The sequence below is a fragment of the Tursiops truncatus genome, chromosome 1 (genome assembly GCF_011762595.2).
Source record: "Tursiops truncatus isolate mTurTru1 chromosome 1, mTurTru1.mat.Y, whole genome shotgun sequence".
Classification (NCBI taxonomy): Eukaryota; Metazoa; Chordata; class Mammalia; order Artiodactyla; family Delphinidae; genus Tursiops; species Tursiops truncatus.
The window spans coordinates 84,083,864-84,111,218 of record NC_047034.1 but is presented as its reverse complement, the minus strand read 5'-3'; the positions used below and the strand labels follow the sequence as shown (position 1 = coordinate 84,111,218).

Sequence of the window (27,355 nt, the reverse complement as noted above, 5' to 3'; positions counted from 1 at the left end):
AGACCCAACACAGCCAAAAATAAATAAATAAAATAAAATAAACTTTTTTAAAAATTAAAAAAAAAAGTTAGAAAAATTAACAAGTATTCAAACTAGCAAAAGAAATGCAGACACATTAAAAATATATATACTTCAACATAACCATGCTGGCACCTTGACCTTGGACTCCCCAGTTCCCAGAGCTGTGAGATACAAATGTCCGTTGTCTATACATACACACACACATACACACACACACACACACACACACACACACACACACACACACACACACATACTTAAACACGGTGAACTGATTTAAAACAGAAAGTGAGCTCTATTTTCCATTTTCCACTGAAATAGATCTGAAACTCTTACCTGGGCACAACAAATGAAAGCAATGGAAAGTGTCAGTAGGAAGACAGAAGACACAACCACATCCACTGATCGCTGCGGGCCCCGTCTCTGTGGAGTGAGATGCATAGGTTAGTGTTTTAGGTCACCGCCGGAGACGGCAACAGCCCTCAGGTCATTCACACTCCCAATCTTACTATACTGGCGTGAAAATGAACATTTATAAGATGTTTCTGACACAGGATTTTAATATATTTTGGACATATTTGACTTTAATTAAGCTCTGAGATCCATGCCATTCAAATTAAGGGTGTGATTGATTCATGAACATATTTTCAGCTGGAATATTCCCCCCAAAAGTCAGAAGAAGATGAGACATTCAATTTATCACTCTGCCCTAGGAATTTAAATTTTCTTTTCCCTTTCTAAGGTCTTATTTATTTAGCTCTACCAGCTCTGCAGATAGATCACTCCCAACCTGGTGTCCAGCAAGTCTGTCAGCCACTGATTATCTGTCCAGTACATAGAACTACCCTGCCTACTGAGTATCTGCCACCAGAAATTTCAGTGAGCATGTTTTCTGCGTATTATTGCAGATATTCCATGGTTAGTCAGCTAAAACTCACCTTTAGAAAGGAACGCAGTGATAACCATATCTTAATGTTCTCCACCTTTTTAAGTCTGAAATGAGGTATTTCATACTTCCTAGCTTTCCTGGCAGAAGTAATATGGCTGAAGAGTTTTGCAAATAAAAATCTCTAGAGGAGGTTAAAAAAAAAAAAACCACAAAGTGAAACGTACACATGTGTCACTGTGTGTATATTTACATAATTGTAAACAATATTCCCAGCATATAAAAAAATATTAAAAGGATCAAGTTCTAATCAGTGGTCACTAAGGCAGTGAAAAAACATTGTTAATAGCTCATTAACCTGTCGCTTGCAAAGCACATTATGTAGTAATATACTTCTTCACAACATGCTACACTCTTGACATTTTCCAGGAATATACCTTAGAGACCTTTGTGAATCCCCACCTTCACAAACTCAAATGTTTATACAAAATTCTAGCTTACTCCCAAATTACATTTCCATTCAAAACCACATTTTTTGCACATATCACCAATACATTAAGCCCTCAATCCCAAACTCTTATCAAATTTCAGTAAGTTTATTTCTCACTTGGCCATTTTTCACAGAAACATTTTCACTTTGGTAATTACTACATATGCTACATACACAAAACATCAAGGGCACATTGAGGTGCAGGTGCTAAGCAATCAGCTAGGCTCACTCACTGGCTCAGCCACTTACACCTGCAAGTAAGCTCAGCAAAATTTCAGATTACAGCATGTCATTTGTGAATAATCAGTATCACAAGTGTTAAACCCACAAATACCAAAAGTTCACTTATCAAGCCTCCATTGCCCACGTTAACTTCTGGAGATAGAACAAATCAGGGGAACAAAAGCAACTCAACAGAATACCACATACAAAAGCAGAGGTAAGAAATTTTACTTAATTGTCTACCGACCTGTTTGTATGTTCTCTCCGCCACACACATCATGAAAAAAAACATCCAAGTAAGACACAGTCGTTCAAAAAAATTAATTATAGACAAGAAAATAATAGGTGCAACAGGTGGTGCCCCACAAAAGAGAGTCAAGATCTCCTCAGCTGAGATGGACTTTAGCTGGTCAAGGCTCTTCTCTCGGAACAGTCGATGTAAAAAAGGGAAAAATGCTAATCCGATGGTGACGACATTTCCCAGCATCTGATAACCTACTCCTTGCTGATACGCATTAACCTGGGAATTAATTTAAAATATCCATCATTACTGCACAGCTAAATGGAGTTGTGAAGCAGTATTTATCAAATACTATTTAGATTATTAAAAACTAAATCTGCTTTAAATCTAAAAGAAATACAAATAAAAATGATGTACAGATTTATGACTTTTAGGCTTGAATGAGATAAGGAATATTTGTAGAGTCTACCTGATCATGCTCACAGAGACCTCTGTAACAAATAAAAAAATATACTACCTAGTGAAGACTGACTACAAAATTTAAGATACACATACTGGTGTTTCAAAAGCAGAGTCAACGTTTTGATCATTAAATACATTCTATGAAATAGCTGCTGATAATTAAATAGATTTTTCTAAAAATCCAAAAACGTATTAAACCTTACCCTGCTCATGATGATACCACTTATTTCCAACACAGACATATCCATCTTTTTGCACTCATTCCCTTCCCAGATTATTGCACTAACTCGGTCAGAGGCAGGACTTGAGTTCTGAAGCCAGAATAAATGGTTCTGAGAAGAAAAAATAAATATTTCCATCCACTCCTTCTTTATTTCCTCCGTTGTATTTTTTTCCCTTTGTCTAGCTCCTGGGCCACATTTGCCAGGGTTCAGCCTTGTCATCCTATTCTCCCCCTCACAAAGCTCATCACTCCAATTACCACCTCCATGATGCTGGTTTCTGGTTTTTGTTTTTGTTTTTTTTCACAAAAACAATTTCTTACCTGGAGAGAGGCTAAGTGTCTCCTATAATGATGGGAGGTAGGATTACATGATCTCCAAGGCTGCTTCCCTACTAAACGTATGGAAGTGAGGATAAGCTTGGTGTATTAATGGGATATCAAGAAGGAAAGCATTTCTACAGCATCATGACTAGACCAGGGACAGTAGGAAGTTACACGGGAGAGGTACTAACAGGCCTTAACATCACAGGAATGACTGAGAAGGTAAACCTTTCTCTGGTCTAATCAGGACACAGAAAAGCATAGTAAGCTCAGGAGGAAAAGGTCGAGATAGAAACAGCCCTGTATTTTCCTCTGCCATATCATGTCTTATTCTTCGAGTACCAACTCAAGTCCCATTTCACCAACATGTCCTCTCTGATGGCCACAAGCCTCACTCACGTTACCTTTCTCTGAAATTAAAAACCCTTACAGTCTATATCAGATAAATTTACATCTAATTATATGCTGCTTTTATTGTGTCCTCTATTTCCCATAAAATCATCTTGTTCCCAAACAAATATATAAGTTACTAAAAAACAACCATCTGGTGTATTTCTTCTCCTTCTACAATAATGCTTAGCATAATGCTGATGCACATTTATGGATTTATTAATTGATTTAGCCAAAAAAATATTAAGCAGCTACTATGTAACATGTACTATGGATATAATAAAGAACAAGACAGATGTAGTCCTTGACATCACAGAGCATACAGACTTATGGAGACATGATTAAATAAAGTTACTGTGCAGCATGATAAGGGAAGGAAAGAATGCTTTAGGAGCATACAGAAAAGGTTTCCTAAGGGAGTATCACTCAAGCCAAGACCCGAAAAGTAAAAAAGAGTGAGACGAAGGAATAGGTATTGGAGAAAAGTGTGTTCCAGGCAAATAAACCAGTTTGTGTAAAGATCCAGAAGTACATGAGGAAACTGAAAGAAGTTTAGTTGAGTTAAACTATACCATGCAAGACTGTTATCAGAGCAAATAAAGGAACAGAAAGAAATAATCCAGAATGGAAAAAAAAAAGCAATTAAAGGACTGTAAGGGGAACGGCATCAGATTTGTATTTTAGAAGGATCATTCTGGCTGCAGTGTGGAAAATGAAATGAAGCAGAGCAAGCCTAGAGAAGCTGTTGTAAGGATCCAGACGAGGGCTGATGGTGGTCTGCACCAAGCAGTGTGGACACAGGTGGGCAGATGTATGTATTATACAGCAGAATCAAGACAATGTGATGACTGATTGGAAACATGGGGGGCGGGGTCAAGAATGGCACCAAGGTTTCTAACTTGGGTGGTTAGTGGTGACATTTAGAAATATGGGGAATAAAAGAATAGGTTGGGTGGGAGAATTGGGAAATGATGAATTCCGTTTAACATAGTGAGTTTCATCTTACCTAGTTATTCTTACATATGCCTTAAAATTATCCTATAAATCCCAAAAGTGCAAAGGAGGTGAAAATCATCATGATGCTATTCATAATTACCAAGGGCTAAGGTAATTTAGATGAGTCTTCAGACTGAATGCAAAGAATATTTAGATACAAACTTTGATAGCAAAATTGGAGGGAAAAGCTTAAAACTTTAATAATAAAATGTATGTTGTTTCTAGTTAGTTTTTAAAAACTGTATACATTTAATGAAGCAGAATTTTTTTCATTAAAATGTGTAACCTAAATCAATGGTATCTTAGAATCAAGAAAATTCAATAATTAAACAAATGAATATCCATCACCCACTATTTATTAAGTCATTGTGGAAATATTTAGCCTAAAAAAAATAAAACTAAGAAGAATCATGATCGTTGGCATTAAACATATGAAAGGCTGATATGAGAACCGTTTCTTAATCATTTAATCTATCCAGCAGTGGAAAAAGCTCATGAAATAACAATCACTCCAGCTCCACAAGTATTTAAGCAGAGACTAACTGATTGTCTCATGTGGATAGTAATAACCATGCTAACATGTATTGGGTGCCTACACTTTGCCAAGCATCGTGCTAAGCACTTCGTATTATCTCATTAGATATATCACAATATTTCTAAGAAGTAGGAACTATTGTTACTACATAAAAGAATTATTAGTAAAAAATTTCTAAAGCAGAGTCAAAAAAATTCCTAGTAAAAAAATTTCTGCAGATGTAGAATGAATTCCTATATTGATTGTAAGGTTGAAATAACCTTCTAAAGAATCCCCATTTCCAGGCTATCTGATTTTATGATAGTAACAGAAAAACTAAAATTAAAAGCATCACTTGCTTTATACGTTATTAGAGAAGCAAGCAATGCCATCTCCTAGTAATTCATATATAATACTGTTATGTCTATGAAAATATAATATCAGGTTACTGCGCCAAACAATGTACCCTGCTCATATAAAGTGAACATTAAGGATCATTCTAAGGAAAATAATGAGAAAAGGTCCTAGGAAGAAACATTTAGGTTAGGGGAATTCAAGAGTGCTTCCCCCTTAGTTCTAATTCCAATATCTTCACTTACAAACTATGCTCAATTTCCTCATCTCTAAATCAGGGATAATAATAGTGTCCACCTTACAGGGTTATTGTAGAGTTAAATGAGATAATACAGTGCCTGGCACATGGTAAGTACACAGTAAACATCAGCTATTATTATCATCACCTTTACAGACCTGCTGAAAAACATCTTCTTTGGGGTCACGTTTAGTCCCTGAGTGAAGGGAGTTCACGTGGGTCCCCTCACTGTCGCTGGTGACAGACGACCGGCATTCAGGGCCATGCAGCAGGTCATCCCATAACATATCCTCTGTCTCCGAGTCATGACGGGTGCTCTCCGAGTCTCTTCTCAACATGTTGAGGCTTCGAGAGCCACCACTCATGCCAGATCTACAGCCCTTTAAGGGAAAACAAAAACACATTTTTTTTACATTCCTTTTTAAAAACAACTATATAAAATTTCTGTTGTTTAAGCTACCCAGCCTGTGGTATTCTGTTATGGCAACCTGAGTGGATAAACCCATCTATCTACAAGGATTTTTCTGAATTGCTTTTAATAATGAAAAACTGGAAACAAATTAAGTAGTCATAATTTTACACATTTTAATAAATTCCTTCATAAACTGGAATATTCTGCAGATGTTCAACAGAATGAAGTATTGTCTTATGTACTGATAAGGCAAGCCCTACAAGATAAAAAAAAAAAACTCAGAACAAATTTTCCTATTTATGTTTTTTAAATGATATGTTATATGTTTAAATATATAGTATGCTCTCTTACGCAAAGGAAAATAAATATGTGGAACTATAACCACCCTCTGGACAGCATGGATTCAATCTGGGGATGTGGGGAACAGTGAGGGATTCATTATACTGGGAAGGGAGGCAGGAAGTGGAAATGGTTGCTTTTTACTAAATATACTTCTTCATTTGAATTTTTATAACATCCTTACATTAATTTTATAACTACAAAATCTGTAAAGCCTTAAAATTTTTTAAAAAATGAAGTGACAGTTTTTGGGTCATGAAATTAATTTTTTTTTTTTAGTTTTTTTCATTGTGATTTCTGTGCTTTAGATGAATATGTTTTTATTGTAACAGTTTTTGAAATACAGCGTTCTTAAATATGTGTGCATAAGTTTATAGGTTGATAAATTTTTCACAACTGAAACATGTCTGTGTAATCAGCACCAAAACCAATGAGCAAAGCATTACTAGCTCTCCTGCCCCTGTTTCTGTGCTATTCCCTTTCAAGGAAAACAACCATTATGACTACTAAGAGCATAGATTAACTTCAATTTTGTACTTTGTTAGAGGTGAAATCTGAAAATAGCTATTTTTTATGTTTGACTACTTTTACAACATTATATTTCTGAAATTCATCCATATTGTTGCAGTAAAAGGTATTTTTTTTTTTTTTTGCGGTACGCAGGCCTCTCACTGTTGTGGCCTCTCCCATTGCAGAGCACAGGCTCCGGACGCGCAGGCTCAGTGGCCATGGCTCACGGGCCCAGCCGCTCCGCAGCATGTGGGACCTTCCCGGACCGGGGCACGAACCCGTGTGCCCTGCATCGGCAGGCGGACTCTCAACCACTGCGCCACCAGGGAAGCCCTAAAAGGTATTTTATAATAAAATATTTACCTGTATTTCAAAAACAAAACAACTATATATTTGAAATAAAATGAAAACAAGTTACCTATGGTGATGGCTGGCAAGCTTTCACACACTGATCACTATGTTGCCAAGGCTTCACATAACAATAATACATTTTCATGGTTAAATGTGAAACTCTGATGACTCTCTAACAGACTATCAAAGAGGACTCCCTCTGAGAATTTATTGCCAAGTCATGGGGTTGTTCAAGTGAGGTGCCCTGGGATGGGGTGACTCTGCAAGCACATCCAAGGGCCCACTCTGGGTGCAGGTGTGGCTGGGCCTACTGACACACCCAAGTGTCCTCTACTCTAAATGTTGTGAGCTTGACTGTAGACCTAGTCACGTCCGGGGCCCAGCCACACAGGGAAAAGGGTAATCAGGCTGAGAAAAGGATGGACATTGCAGCTCTCCTGCGGTACAAACATAGATGTGAAAGTTTTTCTACAACCCCAGCTGCCTTGTCAATCAAAACAAAAGCCACCACCATCTACTCTCCTCACCTCTGAATTATAATGTCCCAAATGTACAATATTCCCATTAGCTTTCATGATGAGATTTACTGCTCCCATCTCTCAGGGGTCCTTTCTCAAACATCTGTCCCCATCAGCATCGATGCCACTTACAAAGGAACAATGCTTAAGAATAAACTGCATATTCCAAGTGAATATTAAGTAGCCTTCTCATCATCTAGGGATTGAGGAGTCTCTCTCTGGGCACCATCTACGATACTTTTAAGATTAGATCAAAGACAAAGAGCTCGTTCTCTTTCTGGGGGTGAGCAGTCATGTAAAAGCTTCTAGATAGGTAGACACATAGTTGGGGGCAGGGGAGGGGCAGGCAAATATACACACAACTTTAGGACAACCAATAAACAAAGGAATGGATACAGTTATTACACTCAAGAATACGCCTTGAAAAGGGATACGTTACCTGACTGAAGGCTGCCGATTCAAACTCTGATTCAGCCAGACTATCTGAATCCCGCACAACGGGACACCACTTGGAAGTGGTCTTCTTTACCTGCCAACACACGACAGGAAAACGTGTTAAATACCTTGTGACTTGGGAGTTAATGCCTATACTTTTATAAGCTAAAATAAAAATTACCTGAGTGTTTAGGTGCCTTGAAAGTACTGATTTCCTATTCTTAACTTCACAGCCGTTGTCACTTGAGGCCCCTTCCACGCTCCTCCGCAGTGTCATCATCTGTGTCCGGGCTTCACCATCATCCTCACTTGACAGATCATCTGAAATCCCATTGCCCAAACGCCCAAACGGCTCCTACAAAGAGAAGAGCAGTTTCCTCACAGGGGACAGCCCAAAATACTCCAGTTAGCCTATGTATAAAAACTAAGAAGCAATAAAAGTAAACTAAACCAAAACTGAACAAACCTACCTATTAGTTGGTCTCAATAAAGAAAAACATTAAACTTTCTTGAAACTAAATAGCTTAAATGATGAGGCAGTATTATGTAGAGGTTAGAAGCACAGGCTTGAGTCAAACTCAAGTCTGAATCACAGCTCTTCTACTTATTAGCTATGTAACTGTAGGTAGGTAATTAAATCTCTCTGGGCCTCAATTTCCTCATCTGAAAAGCGATGATAATAAAAGCACCTATCTCACAGAGTTGTTGAAACAATTAAGTGAGTTACTACTTGTAAAGCACTTAGAATAGTGCTTGGTTGCAGTAATGGCTCAAAAATATTAGCTTTTTGTAATTCGTAAATGCCAGTCTAACAAGTAAGAAAATATTTCAAGACTATAAAGTAAGAGTGTTGTTAGTTTTAGACGTAAAGCAGACGTAAACATCTATACCTAAACCTGGAAAATAGTTTCCCAAACCTTAACACATTATCACCGCCTCTCTGGAAGACGACACAGCAGCATCTACACTAATCTGTTTATTGAATCTACCAGTCTCCTACTAAGGCTGGACCAGGGGCAGATGCGATAACAGGTTCTGGTCCTAGAAATTAGAAGAATAAGGTACAGTCTTCATGTTACTCTTCATGATGTTCTCCTTTTCACATCCTGTAGTTTTACATTTCAAATGACACAAATCTATTAGTACCTATTTTGTGTTTCTAGCAGAGTCTAAGAATAGAAAAATTTTACACAGGAAAGAAAAGACCTTGTAATACTTACTCTCATCTAAATCTTACCCTGCATCCCTTTTCTCCGTCTGAAAATTTTGCTTTCTCTCTTGTTTGCCACATTCTAATCTCTGGTCGACACTGTCTCTTCTTGATGATAGGAGGCAGACAACCTGAGTCATTGTCAGTCTCTGTCCCTTTGCTACATATTAATTTTACTCTTTTCATCCTATTTTTAAAAAAGGAAAAAAAGATTACTAGTTAGTTTTTTGAAAGTAATATCTTTCATGAAGTCACTTTCTTCTGAGGAGTACAATATATTATTCTGGAAATCAAGAAGATTCAGAAATTGTACGTTTCAGGCTTCTAGCTTGCCTAAGGGCATAGGAAGCCAGTTCTCTCTCTAGTCTCCAAAGACTTGGGTCAGTTAGTTGAGAGGAAGCCTGTTCTTTTCGATTTTGCAAGGAAGTGGGTCCACAGTCTTCCCTCTCAAACGCAATGCCAACCCCGCCCTCACATTGCCTGTTTGTGCCACTTCATAGAATGTCTTCCCCTCTCCTGTGCTTCAAAGCCCAGCAACTCTCAGCTCCTCCCTGACTCCTGCTGACTACTTCACCCCAGAATACGCACTCCTTCTGCTGAACTGCATGGCCTTTAGTCAGCATGATATCATTTATGGTATTTTTACATTTTTGTGACTGTATCATACCTGCTACTCTTACCTTCCTAATTAGACGGTAAAATCACTAAGAGGAATGCCCAGTGCCCAGCACAATGTTCAGCACAAAAAACTCAAACGCTTCAACTAAAGAGTGTCAACTTATCTTTAGAAAAATTTGTGAACATACTTCGTCTTCAAAAACAAAGCTGCAAAAGCACTTTACTTTTGAGTCACAAAAATTAACATATGATAAAATAAGGATTTCTTCAAGTCATACTAGCGCTGCTACAACCGACAAAATCATGAAGGAGGTTGAATGTGTCTTGGACTCACTTCCCTTTCTGTCCTACAGCCCATCGACACCAGCCTCCTGTCCTGCACCCCACATCTAAAGAGGAATCAGCTCTCATACTGAAAAATACCTCATCTTTTAGAAATTCTTCATTCTCTCAAGATGTTGGCCAATATGACTTAAAATATTTACCCTTCAAGAGTATTTATATTTCCATAATCTTGTGGTCTAAAAAACCATTAAAGATCAAGCAGAATGACACTTTTATGGTAGTTTACTGGACTAATGGGTAACATGACAGACAGTGGTGCCATTGCAAATAAGCAAATCATTCCAGAACCTTTAAAAATCTCACCACAATGATAATATGCTTACACTGTGTATTCCTAAAACCTAATCAGATTATATACTATGTAAACACTAATGTGAACACAAAATCAAGTAAAAATTCCAATGTAAGACTTCCCACCTGCTGCCAAAGAGAGTCCCCCAAAAACCACCATTAAAGGGTGCAGATTCCAAAGTTTCTGTTCCTCTGGCTTTATCAGAGGAGTTATTTCCATTTTCTCGGCTCCCATCACCATTTACAGTTTTTCGTAATTTTCTAAAAAAAAAATATTTCAACAACTTTAGATTATTCAGGACCTTTTTCCGTCTCTACTCAGAATATCCCTACTGACTACTACCTGAAATTAAGTATAATGAACTTCATATAATGAGGATAAATTATACAGGAACATTTCTGACTTAAGGGCAAAAACAGGTTCCAGAACAAAGTGCTAAGTTACCATTTTGTTCATTCATTAAATAAATAGAAATGTCATTCAAAAACATAACTAGAAGGAAAATTTTCATATGTATGACCAATAGTCTTTTCAGGAACCACAGAAAGAATGAACAATTTCTTTAAATATGGATGCCAGAAATCTACCCATTTGGCACATTTAATCATGGGAACACAAAATAATAGCAAGTGATCAATTTTTTGATGTTCTATGCAGTGAAAAGATATATCCTGTAAATACCAATGAGACACAGCACAATATTTGATTTCCTTAGAAAACATTAAATCAATTAAACTGAATTTTCAAGGAATATTCTTTCCTGGAAAAAAAAAGTTTTGAAAATAACATTCAAAAATAAGTATAAATATATTGAAATTCTTTGCACCAAATGAAAAAACCTTATATAGTAACTCCTTGGGGGAACAAAAATCTACAGATACTCTGAGAAAGATGACTTTTGTAAGATAATACCATGTATATCTAAGAAACCTTTAACAGTTCTAAACCCCACAAACGGCACATGATCAATAAAGACTAGACATGAATTCAATGTGTAGAAAAGTTAAATCTTTATTAAAAGTTTAGAACACTTAGAAATCCATTCTTTTTACATATTATTGAAAAAAGGTAAAAATTTTAGTAGCACTAACCTAATGTACTAAGATCCTTGTTTATAGTGAATTTTCACCAAATTTTGAGAAAATTATGAAGCAGAATGTTTTTCATTAAAATCATTATTTAAGGTAAATTTTGATAAGGAATAATACAGTATAGGAATTTTCCTTTTAAACAACGGTACTGAATGACAAACCCCCATCCCCCTTGGATTAAAAGTTCATGACAAGGTTTCTAAGCATCAGGGAGAAAAGTAAAAGTAAAGCATTTGGGGTTTTTTTTAAGCCAAAAAAATAATGAAAAATATATGCAAAAGAGGAAGATTTTGTATTAATTCACTCAAAGATTTTGTTCTTCAATGCCTCTCCCAGAACATACACAACCAAAAGTGTAATTTCTCATCTCACCTTCTTCTCCGATTTCCATTGTTTCCCGATGGCCTTGTTATCTGAGTAGACACAATTTGACAGTGGACAGTTCCCATGAGTAACATAAGGCACAAGGGTCCAAGTACTTCACTTACATTCACAATAGGCATCATAAAATAGAACACGAGTGCTATAACTGAAAAGAAGAGATTTCAAAGTGGAAAGCATTAGGGCTTATCTTTAAAAACAATTCTAATAACTCTACAGATTATTTCTCTAAAAATCTATCATTTAAAGAAGTATACAGATGAAAGCACATAATTTTCTACAATACAATCCACCTGCACATTAGCTGAGTGAAAACCTGAAGCCCTAGATCACAGAGCAAGTGAAGAATGATGTGTCCAAAGGATCTGCCTTTCTGGAAATATGACAATCTAGATATTCTGAAAGACTTTCCAGCACAAAACAACTAGATACTGTATAACCCTCTGCAGTACTGCTCTGCTCAGAGACCCAGTATTCTCCAGGGTCCAGAGTTATATGTAGCAATTAACACAGCTGCGATTTGAACCAAGGCAGCCAGGTTCCAGAATCCTTATTCTTTTTTTTTTTTTTTTTTTTGGCCGAGGTGTGGCATGCAGGATCTTAGTTCCCCGACCAGGGATGGAACCCATGCCCCTTGCAGTGGAAGCATGGAGTCCTAACCACTGGACTGCCAGGAGTCCTTACTCTTAACTGTCATGCTACGTTGCCTCTTTGTATGTGAGGATGAAATGTCCAAAGAAAAAAGTAATGAAAGAAACAGAAAGATATCACAAATTATCTCCCAAAACTTCCAGATACAATTTTACAGATTTGTTCTTTCAGACTTTGACATAAAGATAATTCTTGTGCTATACAAACTTTTCTATGTGGAGAAAAATTAATTCCATTCCCTAATACCCTGATACCCAAACATAACAACAATAGCACCAAAACAATAAACTATAGACCTTGCTGACTTGTGAACATGGATATAAATTTACCTCTAAAAAGTAACACCATGAAAGCAGGGATTTCTGTCTATTTTGTTCACTGCTGTACCTAGATCAGTACCTGGCACATAGTAAGCACTCAATATTTGTTGAATGAATGACTGAAATACTATTAAAGTAAATTTGACAATACAGCAAAAGAATAATTCACCAAGATCATATAGGGTTTATGCTAGTAGGATAGTAGGAAATCTTTCTCAGAGCCTAGAAGAGTACCTGGCACAGACATGTTAGGCACTAAAGGAATCGTTGACTGAGACTTAACTGATGTAATTTAATAACTTAATACGATGTAGTTTTGATCGCATGCATATGTATCATCTCAATTGCCAATTGTGTAAAAGGTCTGTGTCCCTGATTCCTGGGAGGTAACCCTAAACCCTTGGAATTTTCCAAATGATGAAGTATCTTTGTTATTCATGGTGGGTCCCTTGGACCACAGAGGATAGTTTATGCCAATAAAATGACTAAGGATAGGAGTAGCCACACCAGAAAGACCAACTATGGAATTAGAGGGCTGGGGCTTTGAGCCACACTGTATCAGCCTGACCTTTGGGGAGGGAATGGGAGCTAAAGACAGAGTTTAACTCCTTGGCCAGTGACTCAATCAAACATACCTACATAATAAACCCTCAATAAAAACTCTGGATACCAAAGCTTGGGTGAGCTTCTCTGGTTGGCAATACCTTGTGCATACTGCTATCCCTCATGGATGGAAGGGTAACACATCCCTGAGGACGACAAAAACTTCCTGATTGAAGACCTCCCAGACTTTGCCCTATGCACCCCTTCTAATTTGTATCCTTCTGCTACAATAAAACTATAACGACAGCATTTTCCTGAGTGCTTTGAGTCATTCTAGTGAATTATTAAGTCTGAGGGAATGAGTGGGGGACTCTCAAAACTGTAGCCAGCTGGTCAGAGTAAGGGTAGCCCTAGGGACTCCCAAAGTAAGGCTGGTGTCTTGGGAAGGGATGTGCCTTTAACCTGTGAAGTCTGGTCCAACTCTAGTAGTGAAAAAGCATTCTATAAAAATAGACATTTGTTCCTGATTTGTAATTAATCTTAAATGCCCATCTTTTCTAAAATACTAGGAATATAAAAATATGTCCTTAAAATGCTAAAGAATATAAATAAGTAGTGCTCGCTTTGGCAGCACATATACTAAAGAATATATAAGTAAAATCAACATGCATCATATTAATGAAAACATTCTGAATAGGAACAAAACATTATGATCACTCTTACTGTTAGCACTTAACACTGCTCTGAAAATGCTGACTAATGCAATACAAGTAAATGAAATGTATGAAAAAAGAGGAGACCAACTTTTCATTATGCCAACAATATGGTTGTATAATTAGAAAATCTGAGACAAGCACCGAAAAACTATTAGAAATAATAAGAGTTTAAAAAGTGGCTGGTTATATAACAATCTTAAGTATAAACTAAAGGCTTTCAAATGTAACAGCAATCACCAGTTAAAACACATAAAACAAACAAAAAAAGCCTCATACCTACAGCAGCAGCAACAAATATAAAAACATAAAATATTTTTCTTTAATGTGGAAGCCCCCAAGCATCCTCTGATGGATGATACATTTAAACAAAATATGGTATATACATACAGTTGATTATTATTCATCCTCAAACAGGAAGGAAGGTCTGACACATGCTACAAATGGATGAAGCTTGAAGACATTATGCTAAGTGAAATAAGGACAAATACTGTATGATTCCACTTATATGAGGTACTCAGAGTGGTCAAATTCATAGAGACAGAGAGTAGAAGAGTGGTTGGCTGGGGGTAGGAGTAATTGGAGAGTTATTGATTTATGGGTACAGAGTTTCAGTTTGGAAAAATGAAAAAAGTTCTGGAGATAGATGGTGGTGATGGCTACCTAACAATGTGAATGTACTTAATGTCATTGAACTGTACACTTAAAAATAGTTAAGATGGTAAATTTCATGTATATTTTACCACAATGAAAAAAATATTGAGTTTAACAAGATCTATGCAGGCCTTATAAGAAAAAAAAATTCCTACAAAGCTTTACAGAAAGATATAACAGAAGACTTGATTAAAAGGAGAGATATATCAGGCTTCCCTGGTGGTGCAGTCGTTAAGAATCCTCCTGCCAATGCAGAGGACACAGGTTCGAGCCCTGGTCCAGGAAGATCCCACATGCCGCAGAGCAACTAAGCCCGTGCACCATAACTACTGAGTCTGCGCTCTAGAGCCCGCAAGCCACAACTACTGAGCCCGCATGCTACAACTACTGCAGCCCGTGCGCCTAGAGCCCCTGCTCCACAACAAGAGAAGCCACCGCAATGAGAAGCCCGCACACCACAACAAAGGGTAGCTCCCGCTCACCGCAACTAGAGAAAGCCCGTGCGCAGCAAAGACCCAGTGCAGCCAAAAATAAATAAATAAAATAAATTAATTAATTAAAAAGGAAAGATATATCAATTTTCTCCCCATTCCCTCCAAATATATCTATATCTATATTTTGTAGTGGGGAGTGGTGAGAACGGAGTTCCAATCCAAATTCCAATTTTTTTTTTTTGGTCTTTGATCATGATAAAATAATTCTAAATTATTTTGCAAAGAATAAGCAAGTAAGAACACCTAAGAGAAAATGTTGAAAAACACAGAATAATAGAGGAATACTTGTCCTGCTCAACATTACTACTCATTAAATAGCTACAGTAATTAAAGAAATGTGACACAGATATGAGAATAACCAGACAAACTGATGGTGCAGAATATATAGTCCGGAAATAGACCATGGTGTATACGGAAATTTAATATATATAATTTATCTCAGTAAGAAATTCTTTAATAACAAACATGTGGAAAAATATTTAACTTCACCCTTACAAGTGACCAAAGAAATGCACATTAAACAAGTAAAATACTAATTTTCGTATATCAAATTAGGTAACAATTTTTAAAATTATGATAATGCTAAGATTGTGGTAAAACAGAATCCACTACTTTCCAAAAGAATCATGTCACCAGCAATTTCACTATATGCACTAAAAGCCTTAAAACGTTTACATTCTTTGATCTGTTAATTCTATTCCAGAGAATAAATTCCAAAGAAATAATACAAAATTTGAAAAATTTTGTTCATGATGGTATTATTAAGAAAGAACTAGAAACAACTTAATGCTCATTACATGGGAAGAGTTATGTAAATTATGGTACTTTTATATAATGGACTATAAAGCAGTTATAAAAAGTGTTTACGTTAAATCCTTATGATAGACTCATACAGACATTAAAATGATAGTTTGAAATGATGGTGTGTCCACATGATGTAATATTATGCAGCAACTAAATGACAGTTATGAAAACAATTCAAAAAAACTGACACAGATAAAAGAAAACAAAAATCACCCCAAATCCTTTCACCCTAACCCAACCTTCACCTTTCACCTACTCTTTGTTCTAAGTCATGTCTGTTTGCTCAGGTATAACCATATCTACGCTGCCCTCTTTCAGAAAGTGTTCCTGGTAGGCAATGGAGTATATTAAAGAGCATACACTGGGCCCCTGCACATAGTGAAAAGAGAAAAAACATCAGGTAGTGACGTGTAACACAGAAATTAACACAGACTTCTGTGACAGTGACTGAGGGGTGGTTCAACTACTTAGAAAGTTATAGACAGGGATGGCCTTTCTGTGAAAGTTACATCTGAGCACAGATCCTAAAGATGACAGAAAAGATAGCCACATGAAAAGCCTTACGATTGTTTCAAACGGAAAGAAAAGCCCTGGGTGAGGAATAGAAAAAGGCCTTATGCCTAGAGTAAGCAAGGAGGAGAGTGGTAAGACATGGCATCTGACAGGTTAGCAGGGGACAGATAATGTAGGGCACTGGAGGCCCCGGTGAGGAGTTTGGGTTTCTATTCCAAGGGCAATGAGAAGTCACTAAAGCGACTTAAAAAAGCAGGAAAATGACATGATAGGGTTTCCATTTCAAAAGATTTCTCTAATTGCTGTGAAAAGAGTGATGGGCAGAAAGAAAGCTCTGAGTAGATGCTATTCCAGTGATCTAGGTGAAGGGATGGTGGTGCTGTGGACTATGATGGTGGCAGCAGAGACTGGGATAAGTAGCCAGGACATATTCTGGAGGTCAAACTTACAGACTTGGTGACAGATGGAATATGAGGGTTGATGGTAGAGTAGAACAGGAAGACAATTTTTCGCTTGAAAACTGGGTAGCTGATGGCATCATTTAATGAAATGGGATAAAACCTAAAGGGGAATAAGACCGTATAAAAGAAAAGATTGTAAAAAAAAAAAATCAGGAGTTCCATTTTGGATATGATTAAGTTCAAGATACCTATGAAATCTCCATATGGAAATGTCCAACAGGCAGTTGTATTTACAAGCCTGAAGCTCAGCAGAGAGATCTGGCCTGAAAATATAAATTTGAGAATCACCAGTATATCAATTATATTTAAAGGTACAAGCCTTGATGAGAGTACCTAGGGAAGAGAAGAGAATCCCGATCCAACCTAGAGGTAATCCAATATTCAAAGGTCAGACACAGGAAAAGTTTGAAAAGGCCTGGCCAGTGAGACAGGCAGAAAGAAATTCAAGAGAGAAGAGTTAGACAATCATGTTTGCTCTCTCTGAGCAAATAAATTTGAGATGATCTCCAAATGGTGTATGTCCCTTCGTTTCTTTGTACGTGAAACCATCAAATGAAAGGGTAAATGTAAGAACAGTAAGGTCTGCATGATCTGATAGCAACAGCGGCAAAAAGAAACTGTCATAGTTTATCCCAACTCCTCCAATTACCTTGCATGAGGTAAAGCAGTAGCAGCCAAACAAAGATTCTTAAAGAGGTAACCTGAATCCACCAATTGCTGAAAAAGGGAAAAAATACAACTCGAACAAGCCCCTTCCGAGTCAGAGATGTCCACGGAATTTCAGGTTTGGCTTTGGCAAATGTTGAGCCTTTAAATATACAATAAAACAAAACATCAAACATTTATGTACACTAGACTAATGCCCACTTGTAACACTATATTAAAAACAGGTGAGAGCAAAAATCAGCACATAACCTGTTCAGTGAAAAAGAATCCTCTTCGATGTTCATTATATATACTAACTTCTTGTCTCAATCACTAGGACAGGAGCTCAAAATAAGTCAGGCTTGTTTGAACGGTATACATATATTTTTCTTCATTACACAGCAGCAAGTCTCCAAGTTCATCTCTTTCACCCTCATGGAAACCACGTAATTTACATAGCCACACAGTATAAAGCAAAGGGGAAAAAATGCTAAAGCCTGAATGATGCAGGAAGAACACTACTTTGGGAAATTAAAGTATACCATCATATAGGGAAGATATCCAAAAAGAATCTTTAGTACCACTATGAAATAATATAATGATATACCTAAGAAACAAGCCAACTTTAGAACTCACCTCTGATTAAGTCAACATCAATCAAGTCTGCCTTTATGTGACCCATCTTTTTTGGTTTGTTTTTGAAGCCCTAGAATAAAACAAAACAAAAACCAGAAATAAACAGCATTTTAAAAGCCCTTTTAAAACAAAAGCTAAATTTACGTTTCTTTTTCTCTACACCTGACTCCCTTTTACTGAGTACACTTTAATCCTAATGCTCCTTAAAGGAACCTGTCATTAATATTTGTTTTAGTTTTTAGTTTTATCAAGTAATGCATGCACACACTTTTATCACCTTTAAAAATAATCAAACAGTACCAAAAGGTCAGTAAGTGAAAAACAGGTAGTCCCCTGAGCCACCTTACCTCTCCTCCCAATTTCATTCATTAAAAACAAATGCTTTCATCTTTTTTTAGCTGTTTCTCTTGATATTTACTTACATAGGTCTAAATAATATGTTTATTCTGCTATTTTTCAATTTATTGATTTTAAAAATCACCTATGGGGCTTCCCTGGTGGCACAGTGTTTGAGAATCTGCCTGCTAATGCAGGGGACACGGGTTCGAGCCCTAGTCTGGGAGGATCCCACATGCCGCGAGCAACTAGGCCCGTGAGCCACAGCTACTGAGCCTGCGCGTCTGGAGCCTGTGCTCCGCAACAAGAGAGGCCGCGACAGTGAGAGGACCGCGCACCACAATGAAGAGGGGCCCCCGCTCGCCGCAACTAGAGAAAGCCCTCGCACAGAAATGAAGACTCAGCACGGCAAAAATAAATTAATTAATAAACTCCTACCCCCAACATCATCTTTAAAAAAAAAAAAAAAAATCACCTATGAACTCCTAATATAGTATATGAGAATTTAGCTTTCTTACACTACTAATTCTCACCTCCTCACTTCCACCCCAAAAACATATATCCTCACAATATAGTCAATTAATTTGTGACAATAATAATATAATAATAATCAGTAGAGTATGATCACTATGAAATATCATTCCTTGTTCACTCTATTTATATGCTTCCTTTTATATGCTTCCTTTTATTCTATGAGGTCAGTGAAAATATTTATCAGTTTCCAAATACTCAAATGCCAGAAAATTAATCAAAGTCCTTTTTTTTTCCTTAAAGAAAAAAAATTCCTGGAAACCCCCTTCCCAGGACCCTCTTTCTATCTTGCTGCTGGAATTGGACTAGCTGCTCTCTGGGCCTGTTGCATGGCTGTAATCCCAGAACTGCTCACTCTCATCCTGACAATCCCCTTCCCCCCCTCTCTGTGGTAAGTCCTTATTTGCTGTATCCGTATCTTCTGGGAGCACATTCCTTCCGTAGTTTCCTGAGAAAGGGGTCACAGAAGACAGTGTTTTCAATCCTTGCATGTCTGAAAATGATTTCATTCTACCCTTATACTTGATTAAAAGTTACCCTAGATGCAGAATTCTAAGTTGTTAATAATTTTCCCTCAGGAATTGAGACACTGTTCCATGGTTTTCTAGCTTCCAATGTAGCTGTTGCAAACTCCAATGCCATTCTGATTCCTGATCCTTTGAATGTGAATTGTTTCCTTCCTCTTAATCCTCACTTTATTCATGGTGTTCAGAATGATGTGCCTTTTTTTTTGACAGAAGTGACATTTATGATAAAACATGTATTTTGTTTTATCACATAATTATATGCCTTGATTATGAGTCTTTTATCATCTATTGTGCTGAGAATCCCTTCCATATAGAAATACATGTCTTTCAGTTTTAGGGAAGTTTTCTCATAATTTATATTTAAATTTCTTCCCTTTTAAGACTTTTGACTTTTCTCTCCTATTTTCTACCTCTTTTGTCTTTCTGTCCTGCTTTCTAGAAATTTCTTCAAATTCTTCTATTACATTTTTCATTTTGATTCTTTGGGTTCATTCCTTTCTCTTCTCTTTCATCCTGGAAGATTTCTTCAAATATCTAGTAATCATTGGCTGTCCACTTATATATTAGAATGAGGAGTTAAAACCTGATGGACATTTTATTTCAAGGTATATACCCAAGAGAAAGATATATAAATTTCACTAAATAATGTGTACAAAATGTTCCTAGAGGAATTATTTATAAAAGCCCCAAATTGGAAACCACCCATCAACAACAACCAGAAATTGCCCAGCGGTAGTAGAATGGATAATAATTGTGGTGCTACAGTGAATAAACTGCAATTATGCAACAACATGACTGGATCTCACATACATAATATTGAACAAAAGAAACGTAACATTGAACAAAAGAAATTAGACTCAAAAGTGTATGTATTGTATAATTTCATTTATGTAAGCCTCAAAATAGGCAAAACTTAACCTATGGTGCTGCTATAGTAGTAAGGATACAGGTTACCTCTGTTGGTAGCAGTGACTGGAAGAGCATGTGATGGGGAGCTTCTGTGTTACTCCTAATGTTCTATTTCTTGATCTGAGTGTTTATCACATGGTTATGTTCAGTTTGTGAAAATTCCTCAAGCTGTACTCTTATCATTCTGGGGTGGGTGGGTGTGAGTAGAAGTCCCCCACTTTTCAAAAGTTTGCTTTACACCATTTCGCTTTTACAAAAGACCTACATTAGTATCTGTCTTCGCTAACCGAAAAAAATCCAAAGAGGATTTTTACTTTTCCAAACAAAGATGAAGAGCATAAACAGCGTTCAGTGATCTCAGGGAGCTCTGACAGAGGCAGCACACACCCGAGCAGGGAGAGCAGCACCACCAGGCTCCTTCCCCAGGAACACACTCAGCATCTCAGCATCAAGCCCCCATAGCTTTGAAAGGTGTCTGTGAGCATCTGTGCTGCATTTAGATGTATTTTGTGCATCTGTTAGCAAGATGTGTCCTATGGTAATTGCTTCTTCACAATTGCCATTTCGGCTTACGAAAAGTTTCATAGGAACACTCTACTTTTGGATAATGGGGGAAACCTGGTAACTCATATTCACTGAATATGTTTTATTTTATTAACACATAGACAATGGTTTTACAGGAAAAACTCGGGATTTGAAAGTCATGATAACCTTGCTGTATATTATGACTCAAAAGCAAATTTGTGAATTATCTTTTGTGTTTAAAAATCCTGGTTTGCCTAACAGTTTTGTTTCATTATGATTAATAAGTATAACTGTTTTAAAAGATGAATTTTAATTTTGTGCTCAATCAACACTTGTACATGCTAGTTCCTGATCAAGTTTTTAAAATTAGATATTTAACCATTAAAATTATTGTAAAAATTAAACGTTAGAGTAATTTGCTATTTCTCTAGTCTAGATATTGAGCCAATATTGATCTTTGGTTCTGTTTAACTAAAAGATGCAGCCAAACAATTTCTTTAAAGTGAACCCTATGTTTCTATCCAATTAACTACAAACTGTAGATTTTAACAAAAACAAAAAAAAAGTTTTAAAACTCTAAATGTAATAAAATTAAATCTAAGAAGGAATCAAATTTTGATAATTAGACATTTCAGGGGCAAAAATAACCCTTTGGAAAAAATATGTGCACTAATTTTTGAAATATGCATAATATTCATGGAAATAACAATGATCTTGTACTACATTTGAAATCAGAAATGAAAATTTTAAAAGTAAAGATATCACTGTATTATATTCTAACAGGCATAGGCCTTGTGGACATTTGCAGCAGTACTATTCTAACTAAAGAAGCTTAAAGTGCCTTAACTTTAAAGCCACATTAATTTTTCTACTTTCTTTGCTTTCTAGACTTTTCACCTACAATGTTATAGAATCAGAATTAGCATTATCTAAAGGTAAACACCAAATTAGGAAAACCTCCCTCAGCAATAGAAACACATTCATTCATTCACTTAGGCAACAAATATGCAATACGTTTCTTCCGTATGCCAGATAAGCTACTTGAGCTAAGCACAGAGCAGTAAGGAAGTCAAGCACGGCTCTATCTTCAGAGTGTGCACACACAGAAGGGAAAACAGACAGTAAAGCCAAATGTTTGAGGTTCCTCAGGAAAACACCCCCTGAACTTCCCTCACCATTTTTTGGACAAAAATCATTAAGAAATTTATGACCACCGTTCTTGAGCCAGATAAGACCGTCGCTAGATACTTTTATATGTGTCTGTGCTGAGGAAGAATAAAAAACACATGCCATGCTTTTGTTTTAGGATCCTTCTGCTTGATCCTACATATTCTACAGTATGTATAGTAAGAGGCAAAATGTGCACAGCACTACTCTAAGCACTTTACATAAACTTACATTAATTTGTTTAACTCATTTAGTCCTCACAACTGTCCTGTGAGACAGGCACCTTTATTATCTTCACTTTACAGATGAGGAAAACAAGGCACAGAGACTCTAACTCGTTCATTCTCACTACAAACCACTACACATCCTGTCTCTCACCATACAGTACAAAATGCATTCCTAATCAATGTAGGGAGAGGTTTTGAGATAAACAAGATTGCATGCCTCTGAAAGGTTCCATGGGATTAATAAACCCGGGGAGCTGTGAGTGAATTTCCTTATTGGCCACAACCCAGGGCCACAACCTAGCAGCCCACAATAAAACTGTAGGAGAAAAGTGGGATACCCCTGCACTAGTTGCTAGAGCAGTGGTCTGGAAATTTTCTGCAGAGCCCAGCTACTGGCTGTATTCAGCCCTCTCTAATGTTTGCTCCCCACAGAGCTGTGTAATATCTTCAAAGCTCAGAACCACCTGACTGATGTAGTTCCTACTTTTAGGTAGAGGGACTAAAGCACTGGAAATACTGCTGCAGTACTGTTGGACTCCATGTTTAAAAGGGAATAAAAGACAAGGGAAACCCTGTAACACATCTCTCTCTCTTAGTGTGCTGAAATGTCCATTTTAACGCCACTGATTCTATACTACTGTATAGTAGTCGGGCACAAAGAGAGAAGTCACCTGATTTAGAGCAGATGATGAACAACAAAACAACAATTACAAGGCAAGTACAGCACTATAGGAATATGTGTAAAGGACACCTAACTCAGATTTAAGAAGTCAAAGAAAGATTTCCAAAGGAAAATAATACCTGATCCAAGACCTGAAGGGTGTATAAGAATTTGCAAAGAAGGACATGGGCTGTAGCAAAAGGGGAAATTAAGAAAAGTATATGAGGGCTTCCCTGGTGGCGCAGTGGTTGAGAGTCCACCTGCCGATACAGGGGACACGGGTTCGTGACCCGGTCCGGGAAGATCCCACATGCCGTGAAGTGGCTAGGCCCGTGAGCCATGGCCGCTGAGCCTGCACGTCCGGAGCCTGTGCTCCGCAACGGGAGAGGCCACAACAGTGAGAGGCCTGCGTACCGCAAAAAAAAAAAACAAACAAAAAAAAACCCAGAAAAGTATATGAGAAGACCTCGAAATAAGAGATAGCATGACAAAAACTAAAGTTCAAGAAGACCTAAAGCAGAGTGAAAGTGAAAAAGGGGTTAAGGTATGAAAGAGAGAAACTGGAGAGGTAAGCAGAAGCCAGATTTTGAAGACTATAATCATGCTAAGAGTGTGCATTTATCATAAGGATAACAGGAAGTCAGAGAACAGTTTTAAATATGAGAAAAAGTCAGATTTGTGTTAAAACAAAAAGAAAATAACAATAAGCTGGCTTCAGTGATTATTGAGGGGTGAGGGGGAAACGGGGGCAGAGAAAACAGAAATTTAAAAAAGTGACTCCAGTAACCTAGATCAGGAGTGGACAAACTTTGTCTGTAAAGGGCATGTGGTATTTTAGGGTTCGTGAGCTGTACCACGTGTGTGCTAGTACTCAACCCAGCCACTGTTGCACGAAGGCCGACTTAGACACAGACAATAAACATGTAAAACATGAAGCCTGCAGTGCTCCAGCGAGTCTGGCTGCAGGCAATAGTTTGTGGACCAGATGAGTGCAGACAACAGGTCAGTCCAGACCATCAGAAGCATGACCTAGGAAACGTATGCATAGTCAAAAAATACAAGAAGGTAGAATCCAGAAGTCTTGGTAATTAAAAATGTGGGATCAGTGTGAAAGTGAGGCCACAGAAGAATTCCAAACCCCAACTTGAGCACTCTAACTGCTCACTGAGTAGGAAAGGTGAGAGAAGGCACAGGGCTGGTCAAAGTAGGGGAGCTCACATTCTGCTCAGTCCTCTGGCCAAGCTGGAAACCTGTGGGGCAAGGAAGGACTCTCCTCCCACAGGAAGGCACTGCGAGTCACATGACAAAAGGTGAAGACATAACAATCTTCTTAACAGTTGAAGATGAGGAGATAGCCTTCTAACTTAGCCTTTCTGCACTTCAGTTACTTCACCTGTAAAATGAGAATGATAATACATCTACCTCATGGAATTGTTGTAAGGATTGATTAAGAAAGCGAGAGAGACAGAGACAGAGAAAGAGAAGTTCTTAAAATAATACAAGACACATTCTAAATACTCATTATCATTATTATTATTACACCACCAAAAACACATACACATGCCCTCCTGCATGCACTATAGTTTCCCCCATATAGTTTTCTCACAATTTTAGTTAAATCAATATTTGATGTTTAGAGTATTATGATTACATAAAACATGTTCCCACCTAAGTCAAGTAGTAACCAATGATTATATTTCCTTTCTTGGAAATGCTGTTTGCCCTGAAATTGTTAATTGCCTCATTTTCCCCCCTACCTTTATAAATAGGAATTGTATATATTTAAGATATACAATGTGAGGCTTTGATATACATATACATTGTGAAATGATTACCACAATCAAGCTAATTAACATATCCATCACCTCAGATTGTTAGCATTTTTTTGCATTTTTGTGTGTTGCATACATTTAAAATCTACTCTCTTAGCAAATTTCAAGTATACAATACAGTATTATAAACTATAGTCACCATGCTGTATATTAGATCTCCCAAATTTATTCATCTTATAACTGCAAGTCTATTACCTTTGACCAACATCTCCCCATTTCCCCCACACCTCAGCCCCTGGTAACCATTCTACTCTGCTTCTATGAGTTTGACTCTTTTAGATTCCACTTATAAGTGAGATTTTGCAGTATTTGCTTTCTGTGCTTGTTTTATTTCACTTAGTGTGATACCCTCCAGATCCATCTGTGTTGTAACAAATGGTAGGATTTCCTTCTTTTTAAAGGCTGAATAATATTCCACCTCATAAGATAGACAGAGAAATAGGGCACATTTTCTTTACCTATTCATCTGTCAACAGACACTTAAGTTGTTTCCATATCTTGACTACCATGAATAATGCTGCAATGAATATGAAGTGCATATATCTCTTCAAGAAAGTAATTTTATTTCCTTTGGATAAATATCCAGGAAGAGGGATTGTTGGATCATAAGGTAGTTCTATTTTTATTTTTTTGAGGAGCCTCCATACTCTTTTCCATAACAGCTGTACCAATTTACATTCCCACCAACAGTATACAACGGTTTCCTTTTCTCTGTATCCTCACTAATGCTTATTATCTTTTGACTTCTCTGATAATTGTCATCCTAACAGGAATGAGGTGATGTTTCACTGTCGTTTTGATTTACATTTCCTTAATGATTAGAGATGCTGAGCACGTATTCATATACCTGCTGGCCACTTGTATGTCCTTTTTAGAAAAATGTCTATACAGGCCCTTTGCCTATTTTTTAATTGGATCAGGTTGCATTTTATATTGTTGATGTTTCCTTTGCTGTGCAAAAACTTCTTAGTTTGATATAGTCACATTTGTTTATTTTTGCTTTTGTTGCCTGTGCTTTTGGTGTCAAATTCAAAAAAATCATTTCCAAGACCAATGTCAAAGAGATTTTTCCCTATGTTTTCTTCTAGGAGTTATACAGTTTCAGGTCTTACATTTAAGTCTTTAATCCATTTTTAGTTTATTTTTGTGTTTGGTGTAAAATAAGGGTCTGATATCATTCTTTTGCATGAAGATATCCAGTTTCCCAACACCATTTATTGAAGAGACTGTCATTTCTCCATTGTGTATTCTTGGTGCCTTTGCCAAAGATTAGTTGACCCTATGTGCATGGGTTTACTTCTGGGCTCTCTATTCTGTCCCACTGCTCTATGTGTCTTTTATGCCAGTACCATACTGTTTTTATTACTATAGCTTTGTAATAGAATTTGAAATCAGAAAGTGAAATGAGATGTCTCCAGCTTTGGTCTTCTTGTTCAAGATTGCTTTAGCTATTTGGGGTCCCTCTGTGGTTCCATATGAATCTTAAGATTATTTTTTCTGTATCAGTTAAAAATGCCATTGGACTTTTGATAGAGATTGCTTTGAATCTGTAGATTGCTTTGGGTAGTATGGACATTTTAACAATATTTTTTTCCTTTTCCAAATAATAGGTTTTCTCTTCCCATTTTATTGAAATATAAAGACATAGAGCACTGTATAAGTTTAAGGTATACAGCACAGTGATTCGACTTACATACATCATGAAATAATTACAAGTTTAGAGAACATCCAATATCTCACATAGATACAAAATAAACAAAATAGAAAAAAAAGTTTTTCCTTGTGATGAGAACTCTTAGGATTTACTCTCTTAACAACTTTCATATATAACATACAGCAGTGTTGATTACATTTATCATGTTGTACATTACATTTTAACAGTAGGAATTCTTCCAATCCATGAACATGAGCTATCTTTCATTTGTGTCTTCTTCAATGTCTTTCATCAATGTTCCATATTTTTCAGTGTACAGATCTTTCACCTCCTTGTTTAATTTATTCCTAAGCACTTTATTCTTTTCGATGCTATTGTAAATGGAACTGCTTTCTTAATTTCTTTTGCAGACAGTTCATTGTAAGTGTATAAAATTTTTCCTTTTCACTTGTCTCAAAATTTTTAATTGACTCTTTGACCCATTGGTTGTTCAAGATTATACTGTTTAATTTCCACATATTTTTGAATTTTCCAGTTTTCCTCCTGTTATTGATTTCTAGTTTAATAACACTGGTCAAAAGTTATCTGTTATAAATTCAATCTTCTTAAATTTGTTAAGACTTTGTTTCATGGCCTAACATATGATCTATCCTGAAGCAGGTTTCATGTGCATTTGAGGAGAATGTGTATTG

The 27,355-nt window shown here is 36.8% G+C and overlaps 1 protein-coding gene across 8 annotated transcripts in view; it reads right to left on the bottom strand.

The window, feature by feature from the left end:
* The window catches only part of PHTF1 (putative homeodomain transcription factor 1), a 61,509-nt gene that overhangs the window by 21,273 nt on the left and 12,881 nt on the right, over nt 1–27,355 (bottom strand). For 2 of the 8 annotated variants that reach the window (XM_019919512.3, XM_019919513.3), the window contains exons 4-15: nt 18,295–18,364; nt 17,663–17,821; nt 11,852–12,008; nt 10,514–10,648; nt 9,161–9,320; nt 8,105–8,278; nt 7,928–8,017; nt 5,517–5,738; nt 2,526–2,654; nt 1,867–2,139; nt 960–1,091; nt 358–444 (exon numbers count right to left, since the gene is read on the bottom strand). In XM_019919512.3, coding sequence (XP_019775071.1) covers nt 358–444; nt 960–1,091; nt 1,867–2,139; nt 2,526–2,654; nt 5,517–5,738; nt 7,928–8,017; nt 8,105–8,278; nt 9,161–9,320; nt 10,514–10,648; nt 11,852–12,008; nt 17,663–17,821; nt 18,295–18,364 — 1,788 coding nt within the window. Of the gene's footprint in view, nt 1–357; nt 445–959; nt 1,092–1,866; nt 2,140–2,525; nt 2,655–5,516; nt 5,739–7,927; nt 8,018–8,104; nt 8,279–9,160; nt 9,321–10,513; nt 10,649–11,851; nt 12,009–17,001; nt 17,624–17,662; nt 17,822–18,294; nt 18,365–24,395; nt 24,571–27,355 lie in introns of those variants that run through there. The other 6 variants (XM_019919514.3, XM_073809442.1, XM_073809446.1 and 3 more) reach the window with 6 other exon arrangements.